This window comes from Macrobrachium rosenbergii, chromosome 7 (genome assembly GCF_040412425.1).
Source record: "Macrobrachium rosenbergii isolate ZJJX-2024 chromosome 7, ASM4041242v1, whole genome shotgun sequence".
Taxonomy (NCBI): Eukaryota; Metazoa; Arthropoda; class Malacostraca; order Decapoda; family Palaemonidae; genus Macrobrachium; species Macrobrachium rosenbergii.
The window spans coordinates 34813820-34832084 of NC_089747.1; the positions used below are offsets into that span (position 1 = coordinate 34813820).

An 18265-nucleotide genomic window follows, 5' to 3' on the forward strand; every position below is an offset into this window, starting at 1 on the left:
CATCAGGATTATTCACCTCCAAGATATTATTTGATCTTTTATGACTTCCTTTCTAAATTTGGCTGATATTTTAATATATAAAGGTTTTAATAATGTAAGAGTAATTTTTAATATATTTTCCTCTAGGCATGGGTTTGATTTATTTATTTTATTGAATCTTCTTTTTAGAGTAACCAACCTTCTTGCTAGTGTTTTTCTCATACTAATTCAGATAGATCATCTGACCACCAGGGGACTTTTATGTTTTTTATTATGGGGTTTTGAATGAGGAATAGCTTTGTCTGCTGCCTTTTTAATGAAAGATACAGAGAATTAACTTGTCTCCTTATGAATTTTTAAATAATCATAGAGCAGTGTATTTCTGGTATGCAAGTCAAAAATGTCCCAATCTGCTTTTTGCATGTTATAATTAGGGAGTATGGTTTTGGTTTACTATTTAATAAGGATATTATGGGAAAATGGTCACTCGAGTAAGAGTCATGAACAAGTATTCCAATCTAGTTTGTCAACTATATTTGTTGAACAAAAGGGTGTCATCTATTGAGGAAAATGTTCCATGGATTTTGGAACAATATGTATTTACTTCGTTGTCATTCAGACAACACAAATTATTAGTGTTCATTGTGTTTTCTATTTTTCTCCATCTTTATCTGGTGTAATATTGTTATAGTCCCATGCTGGATTATGTGCACTGAAATCTCCTACAATTAATATGGGATTCTTAAATTGTTATTATTTTATGTAATATGTTTTTACTAGGCTGGTTGTGTATGTTATCAAACATATTTTCTATTTTCACTGTTATTGCTGACATCTGTAATTCAGTGTAATCTATATCTACTCTGTCGTACATCATTTCATTATTGACATAGATACTGCTGTTCCTAAATTATTTTCATTTTCCTTTGATGTTGTGGCTACTATGAGGTTCACAGCCAGTGTCCCAGTGCTTTTCCGGAATAAAATTTTATCAACGTACCTGACAAAGATGACACTTTGTCACAGGGTATCTTACATCCCTACCTAATTTTTGTCTGTATTCTGTATTACAAAAGTTGCATAATTCTGGTAATTACAAGAGTAACACCGACTTCTTGTAGACATCGCCAGCAAACTCAGAGGAATGTATTTCGAAGATATGGTGACGTCATTAACTTGCCGCCTCCTCGATGGATAACTGGCTATTCGTGAAAAAATCTCAACCTCTGGTAACAATGAAATACAACCAATACTCCTTGTTTACACTTTGTAGTAGTAGTAGTAGTAGTATATAGGATTTATGCCATGAGGTCAAGTGCTGGAATCCTTGAAGAAAACGGTTTCCACAAGTAACCCCAGAAGCTACTTTCTATCACTTTCTCCATTGAAAAATATAATTAAAAATCAATTAACAAATCATTCAAGTGAGCAAATGGAAGGACCGAGTAAACTTATACTTTTTATTGTGCAAGCAACCTTGGTAATTAAAAGCCTACCAACAATCGAACTACCATGCCAGTAATATTCTGTGGAATATGAAAATAACTTTCATTATAATGTTGCAATTCAGCCATTGTTGTATCTGTCACTAAGAGGACAGGAGCGATCATATGAAATGACATGCCCTTACATGGATCCTTTATTTAACATAATTACATATAAGGAAACTTGACATTATAATCAATGGGTGGATTATGGCATTCCGGGCTAAGCCCAAGCACTGGGACCTATAGACGTCACTCAGTGATGTATCATAACCCACGACATTTTTTTTTCTTGGCAAAGTAAGTTTTAATGTTATTCTGCAAGTTATACTTTACTAAGAAATCAACAACTACTGCTTTATGGAAGTCAACAATGACGAAAACTTGGTAGCCTTGGATGTCCAGGTGTACTCCTTACCCAAAAAAGTGCCTTATGATTCATTCATCTGTTCAAGCTTACGTAGGGTTTGCCACGGGCCTCCTCACTTCTAAACAACTGTGCAAGTCGAATCACAAAAGCTGTCCTGCAACCATGGGGACAATGACTTATCATAGCTGCCATTCTTGAAGCCTTCACAAGGTAGAAATATTCATTCAGAATTTCAGAGACAGCTGTTTGTCGTCATCACCTTGTGGGAGGAGTCAGGACGTCATATGTGTATGTCACATATAAGTTTGAACAAATATATTATTAGTGTGTTACGCCACTGGCTTTAGCTGCTTTATTTTACTCTTATGAATATACTTTTTTCTAATATAAGTAATAAAGAACGCTGCCAAAAATTAAGTAGGGATGCAAAGTATACTATGGCTAAGTAATATCTTTGTCAAATGCACAGAAAAAAGTTATTCCAGAAAAACACTGGAACAAAGGCTCTGAATCTCATAGTAGTAGATATTTACCTATACTGTATTTACAGTATAATCACTGGTTCATATTCACTCATAAGTCATTGCTCATTGGACTTCTCCTAAGTGCATTCTTGTTAATAATCCATTTATGTTCCACTGAATTATGTAACGACTGAATGGTGGAATATGAGAGTGGTCAAATTACTCTAAATTAGTTAAGCTATTTTCATAAATTTGTTGTAAGTTAATTTGTATTTTTGTAAGTGCCGATCCATTTTTTGTTGTAGTTTGAATCTGACTTTCATTAGCTGTTACATTTTTGCTATATTGATTTAATTTTTCCAATTTGATTGTTGTTTAGAATATCTACAACACTGATGTTTTTCTTTGTAATATTCCAAGTGTTCAATACACATGCAACCTTCTTCACGGGGTTTGATGTTTGTTTTTTCCTTATCCCTATACCTCATAAAATTCTTATGGTGCTGGTTAGGCTTTCTTTAGTTATAGCTTTATTTTTGTAGCACATTGTTACAAAGCATTTACTACAACCGCTAGTATCTTCGTGTTCATCAGTTTGTTGCTTTTTCTTAATTTTTCTTGTGGCTCCTATAATTGGTGATGGGTGAATTTCCTTGCTTTCATTGTAGTTATCTATATTTTGGTTTTCAATTTCATCTGAATTTTGTGATTCTGCTCCTACAGGTATTTTTGTTACCTGGAGACAGTGGAATGTTTGATTTAGTGTTCTGTTTCTGAACTTTAGCTTTTGGTGAGATTGGTGTGTTATTTATCTTTTTAGAGCTTTGTTTGGTGGAATTAGGTGGGGTCTTACTTAGTTGCCTCTTCTGACTTGTGTTATCTGTTCTATCACATTCTTGTGATTTTAATTCTTCTTTGTCTTCTCTATGCCATTATTTGTATCTGTTTCAGGTAATGGTAAAGAGGTAAATCTATTGTCCACAGTGATAATGTCATTGTTGTATGAAATCTCCTTAGAATAGTTCTTTTGGTCATCTATATTTTTTGGTGGCATTTCTTTATTTCTATTACCATTCATTTCAGTTCGGGTATTATTGATTCTGAAGTATCTGCATACCTAAATTTCTTAGCTGGGTCATTCAATCCTCTTACTTTTAGTTCTAACTTTGCTTCCCTGATCGACATTCCAGTTCGTTCTTGTAGTAATTTAAGTTCAGTTTTGTAAATATAGAATGCACATATTTCAGATTGTGCATGATGTTCTAGGCCACAATTAATGCATTTTGGTTGGCCACAGTCCCAACGTGTATATGTTCTTGTGAACTGCAACAGGCAAATCTGGGAAAATTTCTGCATTTAATAGCTGTATGGCCATATTTGCAACAGTTCTTGCATTGCATGGTTTTGGGAACATAAGGCTTTAGTTCCCTATTTAATCCCAATATTTTAATTTTCAAAGGTAAGGTTTGGCCACCGAACTTTATCTTTGCTATTTTGACTGATTTATTTTTGTCTTTCCTGCTTGGAACCTCATATATTTCGCAGTCTTCAACATTTTTGCATCTTTTCTGTAATGAATCTAATAACATTGATTTGTTTTGTATTTCTTCTTCTAGGTTTGGCAATATTACTGTGCCTCGTACACTATTAATGATATCTCATGCCTTGTAATGCTTATATTTATATTCTCTATATTTTTTATGTTTTGATAACTTTCCGACTGGATTCTGGTTCCTGTTTCAACCCACCATTCCCTTTTTTTAATGTCTTATGCTCGTCTCTTGTGATGGGCATTGGTTCAGCAAGTGATTTTCCAATTTTACTGAAGATATATCTTGGTCAGCTTGAAATTTCAAAAACCTTGACCAGCTTGATTCTCCAAAGAGGGAATCAAAGTAAACCAAGCTTGAGTCAGGTCTGTATTTTCTTCTATTTACTCTTTTAGGCTCCAAAGGGCCCACTGTTGAAAAGTTTGAACTATTTTTTGTTCCTTTTTTTGTTGGAGACACAAGGCACAGAAACATCTGGCTTAAGGGAGAATGGTTCCAATGTAACAATGCCAGGTCCTTTTTTAACAGGGATATCCTTTTTCTCACATGGATCATCAACACTTCGAGAATTTTCATTCTCCAAGGTGGGTGCAGACATTGTCATCTGTGCCAAAACAGTATTTATCAGAGGGCCGAGGGGTACTCCACTTTTGATTCCTACTATTCATAAAGATTGAATAATAATAGAAAAAAACTGAAAAAAATAAACTTGAAAACTTTAAAAAAATATTAGCCTTTCATGGAGTTTATTCTTCCACCAATGGCACAAGTGAGAGTCGATTCCCAAATGTCCACAGCCCCACCCTACCCCTACAGGGGATGGCACAACACAATTAGAGTGGCCCAAGTGTAAGCCAAACCTGCTTGCTAGGACCGAGAATATTACAAGAATACAATTATCCCCACCCTAATCATATTATGGGCAAACCAGATAGAATGCTGAAAGTCCTATCCCCAGAGCCAGACGGCCCTGGAACCCGTGGTCCAGCCCTAAAGAATAGTTCCGCCCTTGAAATATCAATCTGACATCTCTCAGGTCTGAACATTATCGGGTAGTTGATGATCCTACAACAGTTCCCACTATTTAGCTTCAGATAGAAACCCCATCCCAGCTATATCTTTTCCTGTTTATCAGGTCCAATAAATTTTACGAAAAAACTGGAAAATTCCACAAAATTAGTCCAAAGAAACATATAATAAATGAGACTCTTGGATTCAAACCTGGGAACAAATTCCTGGGGTTCAAGAGCCCCTCACCACATCAAAATGGTCCCACATCGAGGGGGAGGAAAGCCAAAATCCGAACAATTTCAGAATACCTCTAACGTAGACTCTTTGTAGACCTTGAAGAAGATGATTGAAAGTCCCGACGAAGGACCTTCTTCTCAAGAGGTATTTCCAAGACAACAAAAATGCGTGTATTTGAAAAATATCTATCTTTTTACTTCTTCAGCACTGCACACCCCCAACTAAGAGTGAGGTTCCACTGCGAGCTGCAAGTAAGGCAAGGGAACAGACCGGAAAAAAGGTAAGAGTTGACAGGAACTCAAGAGACTGGCACTCACTTATGAATGGCAGCCGCTGAGAAAGAATATCACTCTTGCATTCCCCCTTCTCTTCTTCCCCTTACCACTTTTCCAAAAACAGAGTTGGAGAAGTAGTCTGGGAAATTTCACATGAAAAAATGGAGTTAAACCTCTGCTGTCCCAAAGACGAGACGGCCAACTGAACATGATATCTTAACCACAGTTCCTTATGAGCCCAGGAACCTATAGGGCACACTGCCTCGCAAGGATGGGTGCTGTTAATCAACTGCACCAACCTTGCCCAGCCTCTGCTTCATCCTAAAAAGATTAAAGTAGACACCAGATACAGACCAATCCTCAATGCTAGCACTGACTCAGTGCCAAAATTTTGCCCAAGGACTCGAGGTGGCACTAAATCATGTCCCAATACATGCAACAACAGCTCACAGGAAGCTGTCTGGTGGGCTGGGCTGCTGGCAAAGACTACTCCGAGAAAAAGGCGTTTTGAATATAGCCTCCAATACAGCCTCCTCCTCCGAGTCATCCAATGCTTTTGCCTGTGACCCGAGACAGAAAGAGACTCAAGTTTACTTGTGGCATTGGTTTGGTACTGACTGAGATAAAGGGTTCTCCTTTCGTTGAGTCGGGTGCAGGTAGCAAGCCACTAAACTAGACTGGTCCTAAGTGAATTCCCTGTATAGATACAGGTGAATGACAGATACGGGTGAAAGCCACTGGTTCAAAACACCTATAGTAAGTTATGACCATAGCGTAAGCTAGAGCCTAAGCTCTCTCAGAGGCAGGGGAATAAGCTCTTTCAGAGGCAGGGGAAACCTGAAGAAATATCCCAGTGCTTCCCCTAGGCCATCCAGCTTGCTACCAGGCTTGATGGCATTTGAATCCTGGCAGACAGGACCCTCAGGAATATTCCAAGTGCTGACAATCCCAAGACACCCCTCCTGTAGGAAGAGCCCCATCATAAACTCCCACAGGATTGCTCTCCACCTGGGTGTACTATAACCCGTTCGGTTTGAAGACCAATACGAGTAGATATTTCCTCGTAAAAAACTCGGGATGAGTGTGAAGTTCCTATCCTCACCCCAATGCTACACCTCTGGGAAAAAAGTGAAACAATCCCTTGCACCTTTGCCTTGTTCAGTAGAAGCAAGGCCTCTGCCAAGAGAGCCAAGCCACACAAGGTAGTCAAACCAAGTTGACAACAAGCCCACGGGTCATGCAGAGCGCAGTCACTCATAAAAACATGGGCAAGGGTTATCCTTGATCATGCTGAACCTTCCTAGAGGACAAACTTCTACAGAAAAGAAGGGAAGGAAGGGGGAAATGACCCCTAAGTCTGGATGCCACTTTACTGGACCCCACAAGCCAAGGATCCTGTAACAGTAGTACAGGTACCCTGGCTGGCCTAGATAGCCTGGCTAGCTAGGCCAGACCAGCACCCCTGGGTTTCAGGGTCCCCAGCATAATGGTTGTTTGGGTATTGGCTGGCCCAGGGACCAGCTGGGCCTGGGACAATGGTTGCATTCATGCATTAAACCGCTGGTGCAACAGTACCATAGTATGAGTCAATCAATCCTCTTCCTCAGAAAAGGACCAAATGCTGGAAGCCTACCAAGACTTCCTACTGGGATTCCTACTGGGATAAGCAAACACAGTAGCCCTCTTCTTCCTCCACTCACAAGTATCGAAAGAGGAAGATCAGAGGCAATGGAGAACCCTACAAACCCTGTCACTACCGAACAACCCACTCCGAATATTGAAACCACCAATTGTGTCTAAGCCACACGACCAGGTCATGCCAATCTCTCTCTAATGGCCTCAAAGAGCCAGAGACAGATGGGTCACCATGGCTGTCTGACCATGGGAGAACCAGGAACAGCGGTTCATTGTTTCCTGAAAACTCAATTCAAAACTGAGAATTCGGAGGCAACTAAACAGCATTAACAGGCCATCCAAACCTTTCGCTGTATGAGAACCAAAGCATTTTCCTATCAACCCGGTTGCCTGACTAAGGAAAGATAGGGAGAACACCTGTGAATCATTAAGCACACTGAAAGAAGTTTAATAAGCCTTCTAACATGGGGCAGACTCCTCCCCCCCCCCAACTAAACTGGCATCCAAGTCAAAAGAACAATGTAGCTAATGATGATGAAACGAAGGAGAACATCTCTACCGCCTTCCACCACTGTCAAAACTTGCCTCATCTGCAGCAGTCGAAATCACAAAGACTAAGCCACAGTACAGAAAGAAAGAAGGCTATTTTGCCTATTTCCAGTGAATAAAAAGGAGGGTGTGACAACAAGATTACTTTAAGTCAAACCCTACTGTCACGGACCTCCAAGTGGCTAAATCTAATGTACCTGAAGGGTAAATATATTAGCAAGCATATCAAAGGATGAACAGCTGTTATGTAACTAACAGAAGCCATTACGTCTCCAATGACACAGTATTCATAGCAGCAAGAACACAAACTTCATTCCACGCAAGAAGGCTTACTTGACCGATGGGTTTGAAAATACAATACAAACAGTCAATAACAAAAAAGGAAATGTAATACTTAAGTTTAATAAAAAAAAATTAATTAAAAGAAGTCCAAATAGCATAAGTCAGGCAGAGAGTCACGAAAGACATCTGGACTCGATGGCATCTAGTAGCAGTGGGGTGTAGAATGGCAGGTGGGCAGGGCTTTCCCCTGCATGTTGGTAGTTGACTACCTTGTCAATAAATTTGAATGGCTGTTCCAGCTCGCTTTTACAAGCAAAATGCTATGTAAAAAATGAAGGTTTGTATTTACGTAGAAACAAAATTGAATTACATGAATCACATATTCTAATTTCACTTATAAAAAGCAACCATCAAAACCTACTTACTTCAAAACATAAGCAGCTACACAAAAGATTAAATACAATGTTGCATGTTGTACTCTGCCTGGAATTTCATCCCGTTTGGTCTGAAAGAAACCAGGGATTTCAACATTACACAAAATGAACACTTTAATACTCAAAAGAAAAAGTAATAGTAATACATGATCTGCTCCAAATTTGAACGGTTTTCTTACATGCAAGGTGACTGGCAACAACGTACCTATAAATTCAAGAAACAATATACCGTATAATGGAATGCACACACAAAAAAAAGCTCTAGACAAATTTCTTTCAAACAATGAATTTATTCCATTTAAAAAGGTGCACAGGCCTACCATTCCTTACCTTTTGGAAGTACAGTTCAGGGTAGCAATGCAACCAATAAGACATTTGAATGATGAAGTAAAATTTCAACATAAATGACATCTGGGCATGTCCAGTTGGGTAATCTGACCATAATGCTGTGATATCTGTTATGACATTATCGCTGAAATGATACATAATTTGTTAAGAGTATATCTTTAATCTGTAGTTTTACAAAGTCTTAAAGTACAGTAATGTATAATTAAAAGCCAAAAGCTACATTAATTCTATATGAATCAATAACAATGCTGATTAGTAACCTAATCTTAATTCTCCCACAGACTAACAGATGAATAAATATAAGTTAAATATATCTTAGTTTAACCAGGCCACTGAGCTGATTAACAGCTCTCCTAGGGCTGGCCCGAAGGATTAGACTTATTTTACGTGACTAAGAACCAATCGGTTACCTAGCAACGGGACCTACAGCTTATTGTGCAATCCGAACCACATTGTGACGAGAAATGAATTTCTATCACCAGAAACAAATTCCTCTAATTCTTCATTGGCCGGTCAGAGACTTGAACTCTGAGCCAACAGCGTGCTAGCCAAGAGCTCTAGCCACCCCTCCAATCAAGAACTTAACAACATACCCAAGGAGCATTATCTAATATTAATGAAAGTAAATACAGGCAGTCCCAGGTTTACAACAGGGATTCTGTTCCAGACAGTGCACCGTAACCCGAAAAATGCCGTAAACCTGAACATCATAATAATAAAATGGGAATTAATGGCGCTGCGCTTACAGCACCAACCGGGTTACAGAGCAATAAACCCGGGTACGGCACCATAAAATCAGGTTAACAGAACTGTGAGCCAAGCCCCATCAAGTCGGAATGACATAAACAGAGACAGCTGTAACCAAGGGACTGCCTGTACATTATTATTTGATGAAAATATTATGGAAAACATTGGTCAGTATGAGTAAAATCCCTAAAAATTAACATCTTACACATCACTATTTATACTGTTTATCTTTTTAATGTTCCTAATATCAAAAGACTTAGCCCTTAATGGACGGGCATCATCATATGATGATTTATAACAGGTTTTGAGTGATGGACGGGCTAACTCATATGAGTATTAATATTATACGCCATATGATTTGGATAAATTTAGCGGGAAAGATGTTCACAACACTTCAATGGTCTATTAAATGACTTATGGCAACTGTAGTAGCTCAGCACAGGAGAGAGGGGGATCAGTGTGCCTTGAGCTTGATGGAGGAATGTATTGCCCATCTCCATCCAAAGACATCTTTTTATTTACTTGCTCATAAATATACCCAGGGATTGCTGTTGGTTTTAGTTCTTATCTTTTATGATAGTATATTAGCTATAATTGTAATTTTGCACAGAAAAGTGCAAAGAGATATTAAAAAAAACATGTATACAGTCATACCTCGAACTTACACGAGGTTAGGTTCCAGAGCCCCTCGTGCAAGTTGAACTTTCGCCTAAGTTTGGCATGGTCTTTAAAAATGCTAATAAATATTTACTTCCAGAGTTTAAGTACTAAATATGACACTAATCATGCTCCCAAAGTATTAAGCTAACTTTTAAATGAACTAAAGTTAGTGTAATTTTATTTAAAATTTAGCTTATTACCCTTAAAAAAGAAATACAGTAAATGGTTGCCATAAAAATTGAGTACTGCACAGTTTCATAATAGCGCATTTACAGTAGGTGTGTACGTATACTAATGTCACCCCTAATTCATGGGATGCCGTTTTCTTTTTCACTTAGAGTAAAAGTCATTTTCTTTGCGTCACTAGGTAAAACGTCTTGAGCCACAGTCATAACAGAGGCACAATTGAATAAAATATCGAAAACGTGTACACAATGTTCATAGAAGGTAGTACAGTGCAGGTAAAATTCAATCAGTTTAAAATTATATACTGTACAGGTAATGACGTACAGAGAAATAATAAGTTGTAAAAATATGTGAGAGAGAGAGAGAGAGAGAGAGAGAGAGAGAGAGAGAGAGAGAGAGAGAGAGAGAGAGAGAGAGAGAGAGAGAGAGAGAGAGAGACGTACGCATTAAAAATATTGGACTGTAATAAAAAAACAGTAAGTATGGGTACTCACCAGTGATGAATGTTGATTTGAAGGTGATGATGAATGAGCTGTGCAGTCCGATGAATGACAATGATATGACTGCACAGCGTACTTGAGGAGTTACAGCTCATAAGAGTCCTCCTCTTCAGATAGAGGAAACTCTTCTGCCAGGACTACAGGTACTTTTGCCGGGGATTCTTGAGGTGGGGGTTCTTGCGAAGGTTTGGGTTTTGGGTTGAAGAACCAAGTTATTTTGCTCTGCTGCTGCTGTTTTTTCATTGTCTGGTAGAGGGTTCTGTATGTCTCCATGGCTGAATCTATTGCATTTTTGTTTTCAGAGCAGGTTCAAACTGCGGATCCCACTCTTCTATATAGGCCTATGATACCACCTGCTGTTGTGCCCTCAGGATTATCCCAAGACGATCAATTGAAAGACCCTCATCATCCTCTTGTTCTTGAGCTGATTCTTCTTCCTCTTCACTTGCTGACTTGGTCAGCTCAAGTAAATCATCATGTCAGGGGGTCAGAGTGGGCATCGATGAGAGTGTTGACTACTTCTTCGGTGCAATCAGTAAATCCTTCCCCCCCAACCAATTTTGCCAGTTTCACAGCCTTGTTGACAGCCCCATTGTGAATCTCCTCCGGCAAGAAGCCCTTGTGGTCATGGACTGCATCTGGCCACAGTTTTTTCCAGCATGCATTGAGTGTTTCCTTTTTCATATCTTGGAGAGCAGATTGAATTATTGAAAGGCACGATGCTATGGTGAATGTCTTCCAATATGCTTTCAAGGTGAAGTCCTCCATCGCATCCATTGCATTAACCAGGTGTTGCAGAGTGTTACGTGTGTAGAGGGCCTTAAATGCACGGATCACGCCTTGGTCCATAGGTTGTATGAGAGGTGGTGGTGTTGGCAGGGAAGAATTCGATCTGCACACCATCATGCGACAGATCTGTGGGGTGCCCTCCAGCATTGTCCATGATCAGCAACAACTTAAATTCAAGGCCTAGGTCGGAAAGGTACGTCTTCACTTTAGGGATGAAACACCGGTGGAACCAGTTGGATGCTAAAACTTTGGTTATCCAGGCCTTGGGGTTATGCATCCAGTAGACAGGCAGGGTATTCTTATTTTTATTTTTGAGGGCCCTGGGGTTTGCAGACTTATGAATCACGCCTGGTTTGAGCATGTGACCGGCAGCATTCCCACACATGATGAGTGTGATTCTGTCTTTTTGCGCCTTAAATCCAGGAGCTTTGGCCTCGTCCTTCATCAGGTATGTTCTTGATGGCATTCTCTTCCAGAATAGCCCAGTCTCATCCATGTTGAAGACCTGTATCCCATTTCCTGGATGATTCCTTTGAAGGTTTCCGGATAGCTCTCTGCAGCTTCACACTCCTGATGTTAAAATGCTTTGCAAACTTGTCAAACCACCCCTGCTGGCCTGAAAACTTCCACAGTCTGGTGATGTTGATGTTCCTGGCTGCGGTTCTTTTGTACCCTCCTCAACAATCTTATTATAAAGTTGCAAAGCCTTCTCCCGAGTCACATTTCCCGGCAAGGGGATGTCTTTTTTACGGCAGTCTTCTATCCATAACGAAAGGGCAGATTCCATCTTCACAATGTTTGGATCTCTCTTGGTCGAAACCTGCTTCGCTCTACTGAGGTAGCTCTTGGAGACCATTTTCCGAATTTCCACCTCTTTCTTCTTTATAGAATTTCCACCTCTTTTTTCTTTATAGAATTTCCACCTCTTTCTTCTTTATAGAGTATACAGAGCTCTCATTCATCCCCAACTGCCACCCTATGCTTGAAGCAGTCTGACCAGATTTCAACATATCTAACACTTACTTTTTCTTCTATGGTCATCACCTTCCTCTGCTTCTTAGGAAGACTGCTAGGAGCTTTAGAAGGAGCGGGACGTTTAGGCATCTTGATTATTAAAACTAAAAACACTGAAATACAGTACTTGAGCACAATTTCTCACAACCGCACGAGATACGTACTAAGCGAGTTATAACTGATGCTGACACATTCTAACAGTAGGCAAACTCTGGCCTGCTCTGTGACTGGCTACCTCTTATTCTTGTAGCCAATGGCATGTCTCTATGGCGCCTACGTCATTGCCCAAGCCAGATACGTTTTGTCGATGAGATTGGGGTTTCATAATAGTTAATTTACTGCTTTATTTTGTACAGTAATACAGATGCACTAGCACTTTTCTTTGAAGTTAACAAAGTCATTTTCACAGAACGACACTAATACAACTCTTAGTTATGTCTCTGATATGTTCTAGTATGTTAATGAATTCATTTTCATCAAACGAGCACAGCTGAAAACCTCATCTCCAGGTCATGTGAGGTGAGGCTTGGCAAATGGGCATAATACAGTAACGTACTTCTTTTGCATTGTATTTATGTGCAAATAAATACAAATTTACCATTCTGATTTTACACCTAAAAACACGTAAACTTATAAAACAGTACTTTAAAAATTAAACATATTTTCTGCAGGGGGTATCATCTTTGAAAAGTGCAGTAACTTTGTGATTGGGTATCACATCTTGTAAAAGTACACCAACTGAACGTGCTGTAATTACATGCACATACAGATTGCACCAGCACTTTTCTCTGAGGTTAAAGTAATTTTCAAAGAATGACACTTATACAACTTTTAGTTACATCTTTCATATTACATTAACGAATTCATTTTATCAAACGAGTGCGATTGAACAACCTCATCTCAAGGTCATGTAAAGTCGTCCTAGTGACAAAGCCTTTGCGTGGACATAATACTTGTATGATATTTATGTACAAAAATATAAATATAAATTTTCCATATCGATTTTACAGTTAAAAGCATGAAAACTTATAAATGTACTGTACTTTAAACATTAAACAAGCATTTTCTGCAGGGGTATCATCTTTGAAAAGTGCAGTAACTTTGCAAATGGGTATCACATCTTGTAAAAGTACACTAACTGAATGTTCTGAAATTAACTTTGCATCATATTTATGAATGTACAAAAATAAAAATACTGTAATACATTTTTCATACAGATTTGACACATAAAAGCATGAAATGCATTTTTCATACAGATTTTACACATAAAAGCATGAAAATTTATAAATTACTTCAAAAATTAAACATGACCACTTCTGCAAGGTTTCTCAAGAATTTCGCGTCTGTGAAAAAATCGCGTATGCCAATTAGTTAGGTTCCAGTGAAAAGTTCGTGTGTGTGTGAATTCGCGCAATTCGAATTGTGTAAGATCGAGTTATGACTGTATACATAGCAGTGGTATGATTCTTGGCTATGAGTTGAAAGGCCCAGGGTTCAAATACCGCCACTCACCGATGGCTCAGATTGCAGCATCGCACAAATCCGGTAGCCCGTCAGCCTAACGGTCCGAAAAAACCCGAGATGTTCATTAGGAGAATAAGTACCAGCCCTCAGGCTGGGGAGTTAAACAGTGGGCCAAACGACACACTGGCCACATGTCATGGGCATTGGGACCTGTCCCCCACTGGCTATCGGCCTAAGAAACTGGATCTCAGCACCTGCCCTACGAGCCTAACAGGGGCCCAAGAGGACTTCAAGTAATTACATATCTATAATTCCGACGATCGTGGCGGGCTAAATTTCAACATTCGCGCTGGCACTTCACGTTTTAGTGTGGGTGACTAGTCCCGCCCACTCCACTAACGGGAATACCAGGAACGACTTAGCGGACAATCTCAATTCTATTTGTGCCCCATGTCCATCAGATGGGAGGAGGATGGGCTCCCATTCTGTATCTACTTGGTAAAACTTTATTATAAAAATTACATTTTTATATAAGTAACTTACCAAGTAATTACATGGCTGAATCCCATATTGACATGAGGTGGGATACATGGACAAATTATATTCCAAAACATCAAGTCATGAAATGGATTGAAATGGAAAAGTTGCTAGCATTGAAGACAACGCTTGTCATTCCTCAGTCACGAGAGCCATTGTGGGAGAATAATGCCTCTGGTTGGTGCTCATTTTAACTTGTAGTGGGATGGTGGTAAAGCCAAGGAGTGCCTCTACTTAAGTGGGAGCTTTGTAGCAAAGGAGTACTCCGATTGCTAACACAGCATCAGTGAAGTTATGAAGCTCAAGGAGTTATCCAATGGCTAGCGAAACTTTAAAAGGGTCCTTGCCCTGGGCGCAGTACCAAAGAAAACCACCAGACAAGATCATCACCTACAATGAAGAAAAATCACAACACATCCCCTGAGAGTGGTGGTGGGTGCTCTGGGTATCTTGTACTCTCCCCCAAAAACCCCAGCCTCCTCAAGCTCAACACTTCATTATAAGGTGAAGAGACAGTAGGATAAAATCCTATGCTTCCTTCTGTGACACCATGCCAGTTACTAATACTTCACAAGGAACTGCAAAAATTCTAACAGTTTTAATTAAAATTGTGAGAAGCGAAGATCGATTACACATCCAGTAGGTCAATCGCAGAATGGAAGTAAGAGGCATCCTGTGCTTGAAAGCTAATGAGGTAGAAGCTGTTCTGACGTGCTTAGCTTCCACTTAAAAGTAGGCAAACTGCTCTCCTGAACCTGGGAGCAGTCTCATAAATTTTATAAAATCCTTTTGGGAAGAAAGACAATATAGTGCAGCAGATAATTGCATATTTCATAAGAATCGTTCAGATAGTGAAACAAGCATGAAATTTTGCACAAGTGCTCTTTAAAGTTCCCTCTATCAGAAAAGGGCGCTGGCCACGCAAAAATTTAATATGGCGGCCAAATTCCAAGATGGCGGCCAGTATCGACAGATTTTGGCTAATTTTTCACTAGAATGGCATGTATTTGCTTCTAGCAATATGGTAAAGCTCTTCCATACTATTTCTTGTGAATATTATGTTTCTGTAGCTTCCCAGTATAGTTTACCTTTAAATATGGGGGCTATATGGCTGCCAAGAAAAGGTAGAAACAATAATTATAATGAGAAATAATGCCCGTTCAACAATTATCGTTTTAAGCATGGATCTTGGTTTCTGTGGTTTTAGATCCTAATGAGGCCATCTCTTTCGAATAACTCATCAATTTTGAAGGAAAATTAATAAATGTAAAAGAGTGTATGTCTGCACACAACCAGGGCACACTGGTGACATCACTGCTGTGTAACTCAGCATGGGGTTCAGTGCCAGCTAATCCAGCTTTACTAATCCTGTAGTCTTAGACTAGTAGTTGTAGTATAGTTTAGTTTAGTGTCCCAAATGCTTTCTAACAGCCCCAGACCAGCTATAGTTAGATAGCCGCACCTGAATAGACAGGATGTGCCAGCGCGGGAGAGCCGAGCCAAGGGTATGGGGGCTGTACATGATGGTTCATGTACTTACCCGGATGGTGTACAGATCACACGGGACTTAAATGGCACTGGATGAATGATCGGCTAGGTGTAGGGAGACCAACCTAGTTGAATCCCATACAGGAATGTGTGCTTTGTTTAAGGTGGTAAAGGATAACCCTCGGCCTTAATCAAAAGTGAAATCATGGCAGAATGTGATGCCAATCCAATATTGAGCAGTAGAAAAACAAACTGAGTTTGTGTTGTCTTTGTCAGAAGGACAAAAGAGGTGAGCACTTGACATCACCTCCAAGTCATCATGTCCTAGACCATGATGGGTACACAATGCTGGCAAGGAACATTCCCATGTTCAGTGAAATTAATGAAATGCCACTGATAATGGATCCAGCAAGGCTGGATGAAGGTGATGGCATAGAGGCCACTCTCAGGAAAAATGCAGCAAAATACCATGTGAACTGTCGCTTGTTGTTTAACAACACTAAACTGGACCGTGCAAGAAAGCGACAATCCAATGACCAGACCAGCAACACTGAGACTAGTCGTGCAAAACTGCGCCGAACCAGTCATGACAATGAAGTTTGCATTTTCTGTGAGAAAGTGGCACCTGCATCTGATCTCAGACAGGCTAGTACTAAGGGCCTTGACTTGAAATTGCGTGAATGTGCAGAGATACTTAGTGATGGCAAGCTCCTTGCTAAGTTGACTGGTGGGGATGTCATTGCACAGGAGTTTAAGTATCACCATGCCTGTCTTTGTGCCCTCTACAACAGAAAAAGGTCCTACCTGAGGAGCCTTGAGAAAGACCAAGGTAGCACTGAGTCAGAATCAGATGTGTATCCACTAGTTCTGTCAGAACTGATGACATACATTGTTGAAAACAACCTTTGTTCAGATGATCCAGTCACATTTCGGCTGGCAGATATTTGCCACCTCTACCAACAACGTCTGGAACAATTAGGTGTAGAGTCACCAATGTAAATTCCACGAGACTCAAAGACAAACTTCTGGCAGAAATTCCAGAACTTGAGGCTCATAAATCTGGCAGAGATGTATTACTTGCATTTCAAAAGGATGTGGGAAAAGCACTTGCTCAATCATCTGATCTTTCAGAGGCAGTTATCATTGCTAAAGCAGCAAATATTCTCAGAAAGTCTATACTTGATCATCAGTCACGGTTTGATGGCACATTTTCTGAGGCTTGTGTACGAAATTCTGCAGCCTCCTCTCCTGCTCCAGTTTGTAGGGATGGTTGAGCATGGGGCTGACATCAAGTCACAGTTACGATTTGGAGCATCAAAGTCAGACCAGGCCATTGCACAGCTCATGCAGTTCAACTGCTACTCCCGATACAAAGAGGGAGCAACAACTCATAGACACTCCAAAGACAGAGAAACACCATTCCCAGTCTACATGGGACTCTCAGTCTATGCCAAAACCAGGAAGAGAAACCTGGTTGAAATGCTACATCAGTATGGCCTCAGTATCTCTTATGACAGAGTACTGGAGGTCTCTGCACAGTTAGGAGATGCCACAGTTAGCAAATATGTGGAGGAGGGTGTGGTCTGTCCCCAGTACTGCGAAAAGGGTTGTTCACCACTGCAGTGATGGACAACATCGACCACAACCCATCTGCAACTACTGCCACTACCTCCTTCCATGGAACTAGCATCTCCATATTTCAGCACCCCACCAAGGAGAACACTGGACAGGAAAGACAGCAACTAAAGTTTGCACCTGAGAAAGTGAGGTCGGTGCCTGAATTGCCGGACACATTCACAAACATCTCACCAGCTTCCTTTCAAACAAAGAACCCTGTGCCACCAAACACTGCAATACCAAAGCCACCCACAGATATCTTGGGGCCACAGCTTGCACTGGAGTATCAGTGGCTAGACAAGGTCATAGTCACCCAGGAAATAGATGATGCAGTGAATCTGACGTGGTCAGCTCATCACGCTTCAATGAAGAGAAGCCCAGAATTTGAAGTAACCATAACTTCATTGCTTCCTCTCCTGCGTGATCAGGCTCATTCTGTTGCTACGATCAAACACGTGATGCAGAAAGTGCAGGATGTCACTGATTTTCTGAACCCTGGCCAGATACCCATAATCACAGCTGATCAGCCAATCTATGCCGTGAGCAAAGCAGGTGCAGTGGCAGTGGCCTGATCAGTATGGCTAAGACAAGTATCTGGTAATGTTTGGTGGTCTGCACATTGAGATGGCAGCAATGACATCTCTT

General features: G+C 40.1%; 1 protein-coding gene across 2 annotated transcripts in view; it reads right to left on the reverse strand.

Moving 5' to 3' along the window:
* The window catches only part of TRAM (translocating chain-associated membrane protein 1), a 57653-nt gene that overhangs the window by 14696 nt on the left and 24692 nt on the right, over positions 1 to 18265 (reverse strand). For both annotated transcript variants that reach the window (XM_067106983.1, XM_067106984.1), the window contains exons 4-5: positions 8601 to 8742; positions 8262 to 8341 (exon numbers count right to left, since the gene is read on the reverse strand). In XM_067106983.1, the coding sequence (XP_066963084.1) occupies positions 8262 to 8341; positions 8601 to 8742 (222 nt within the window). The remainder of the gene's footprint in view (positions 1 to 8261; positions 8342 to 8600; positions 8743 to 18265) is intronic.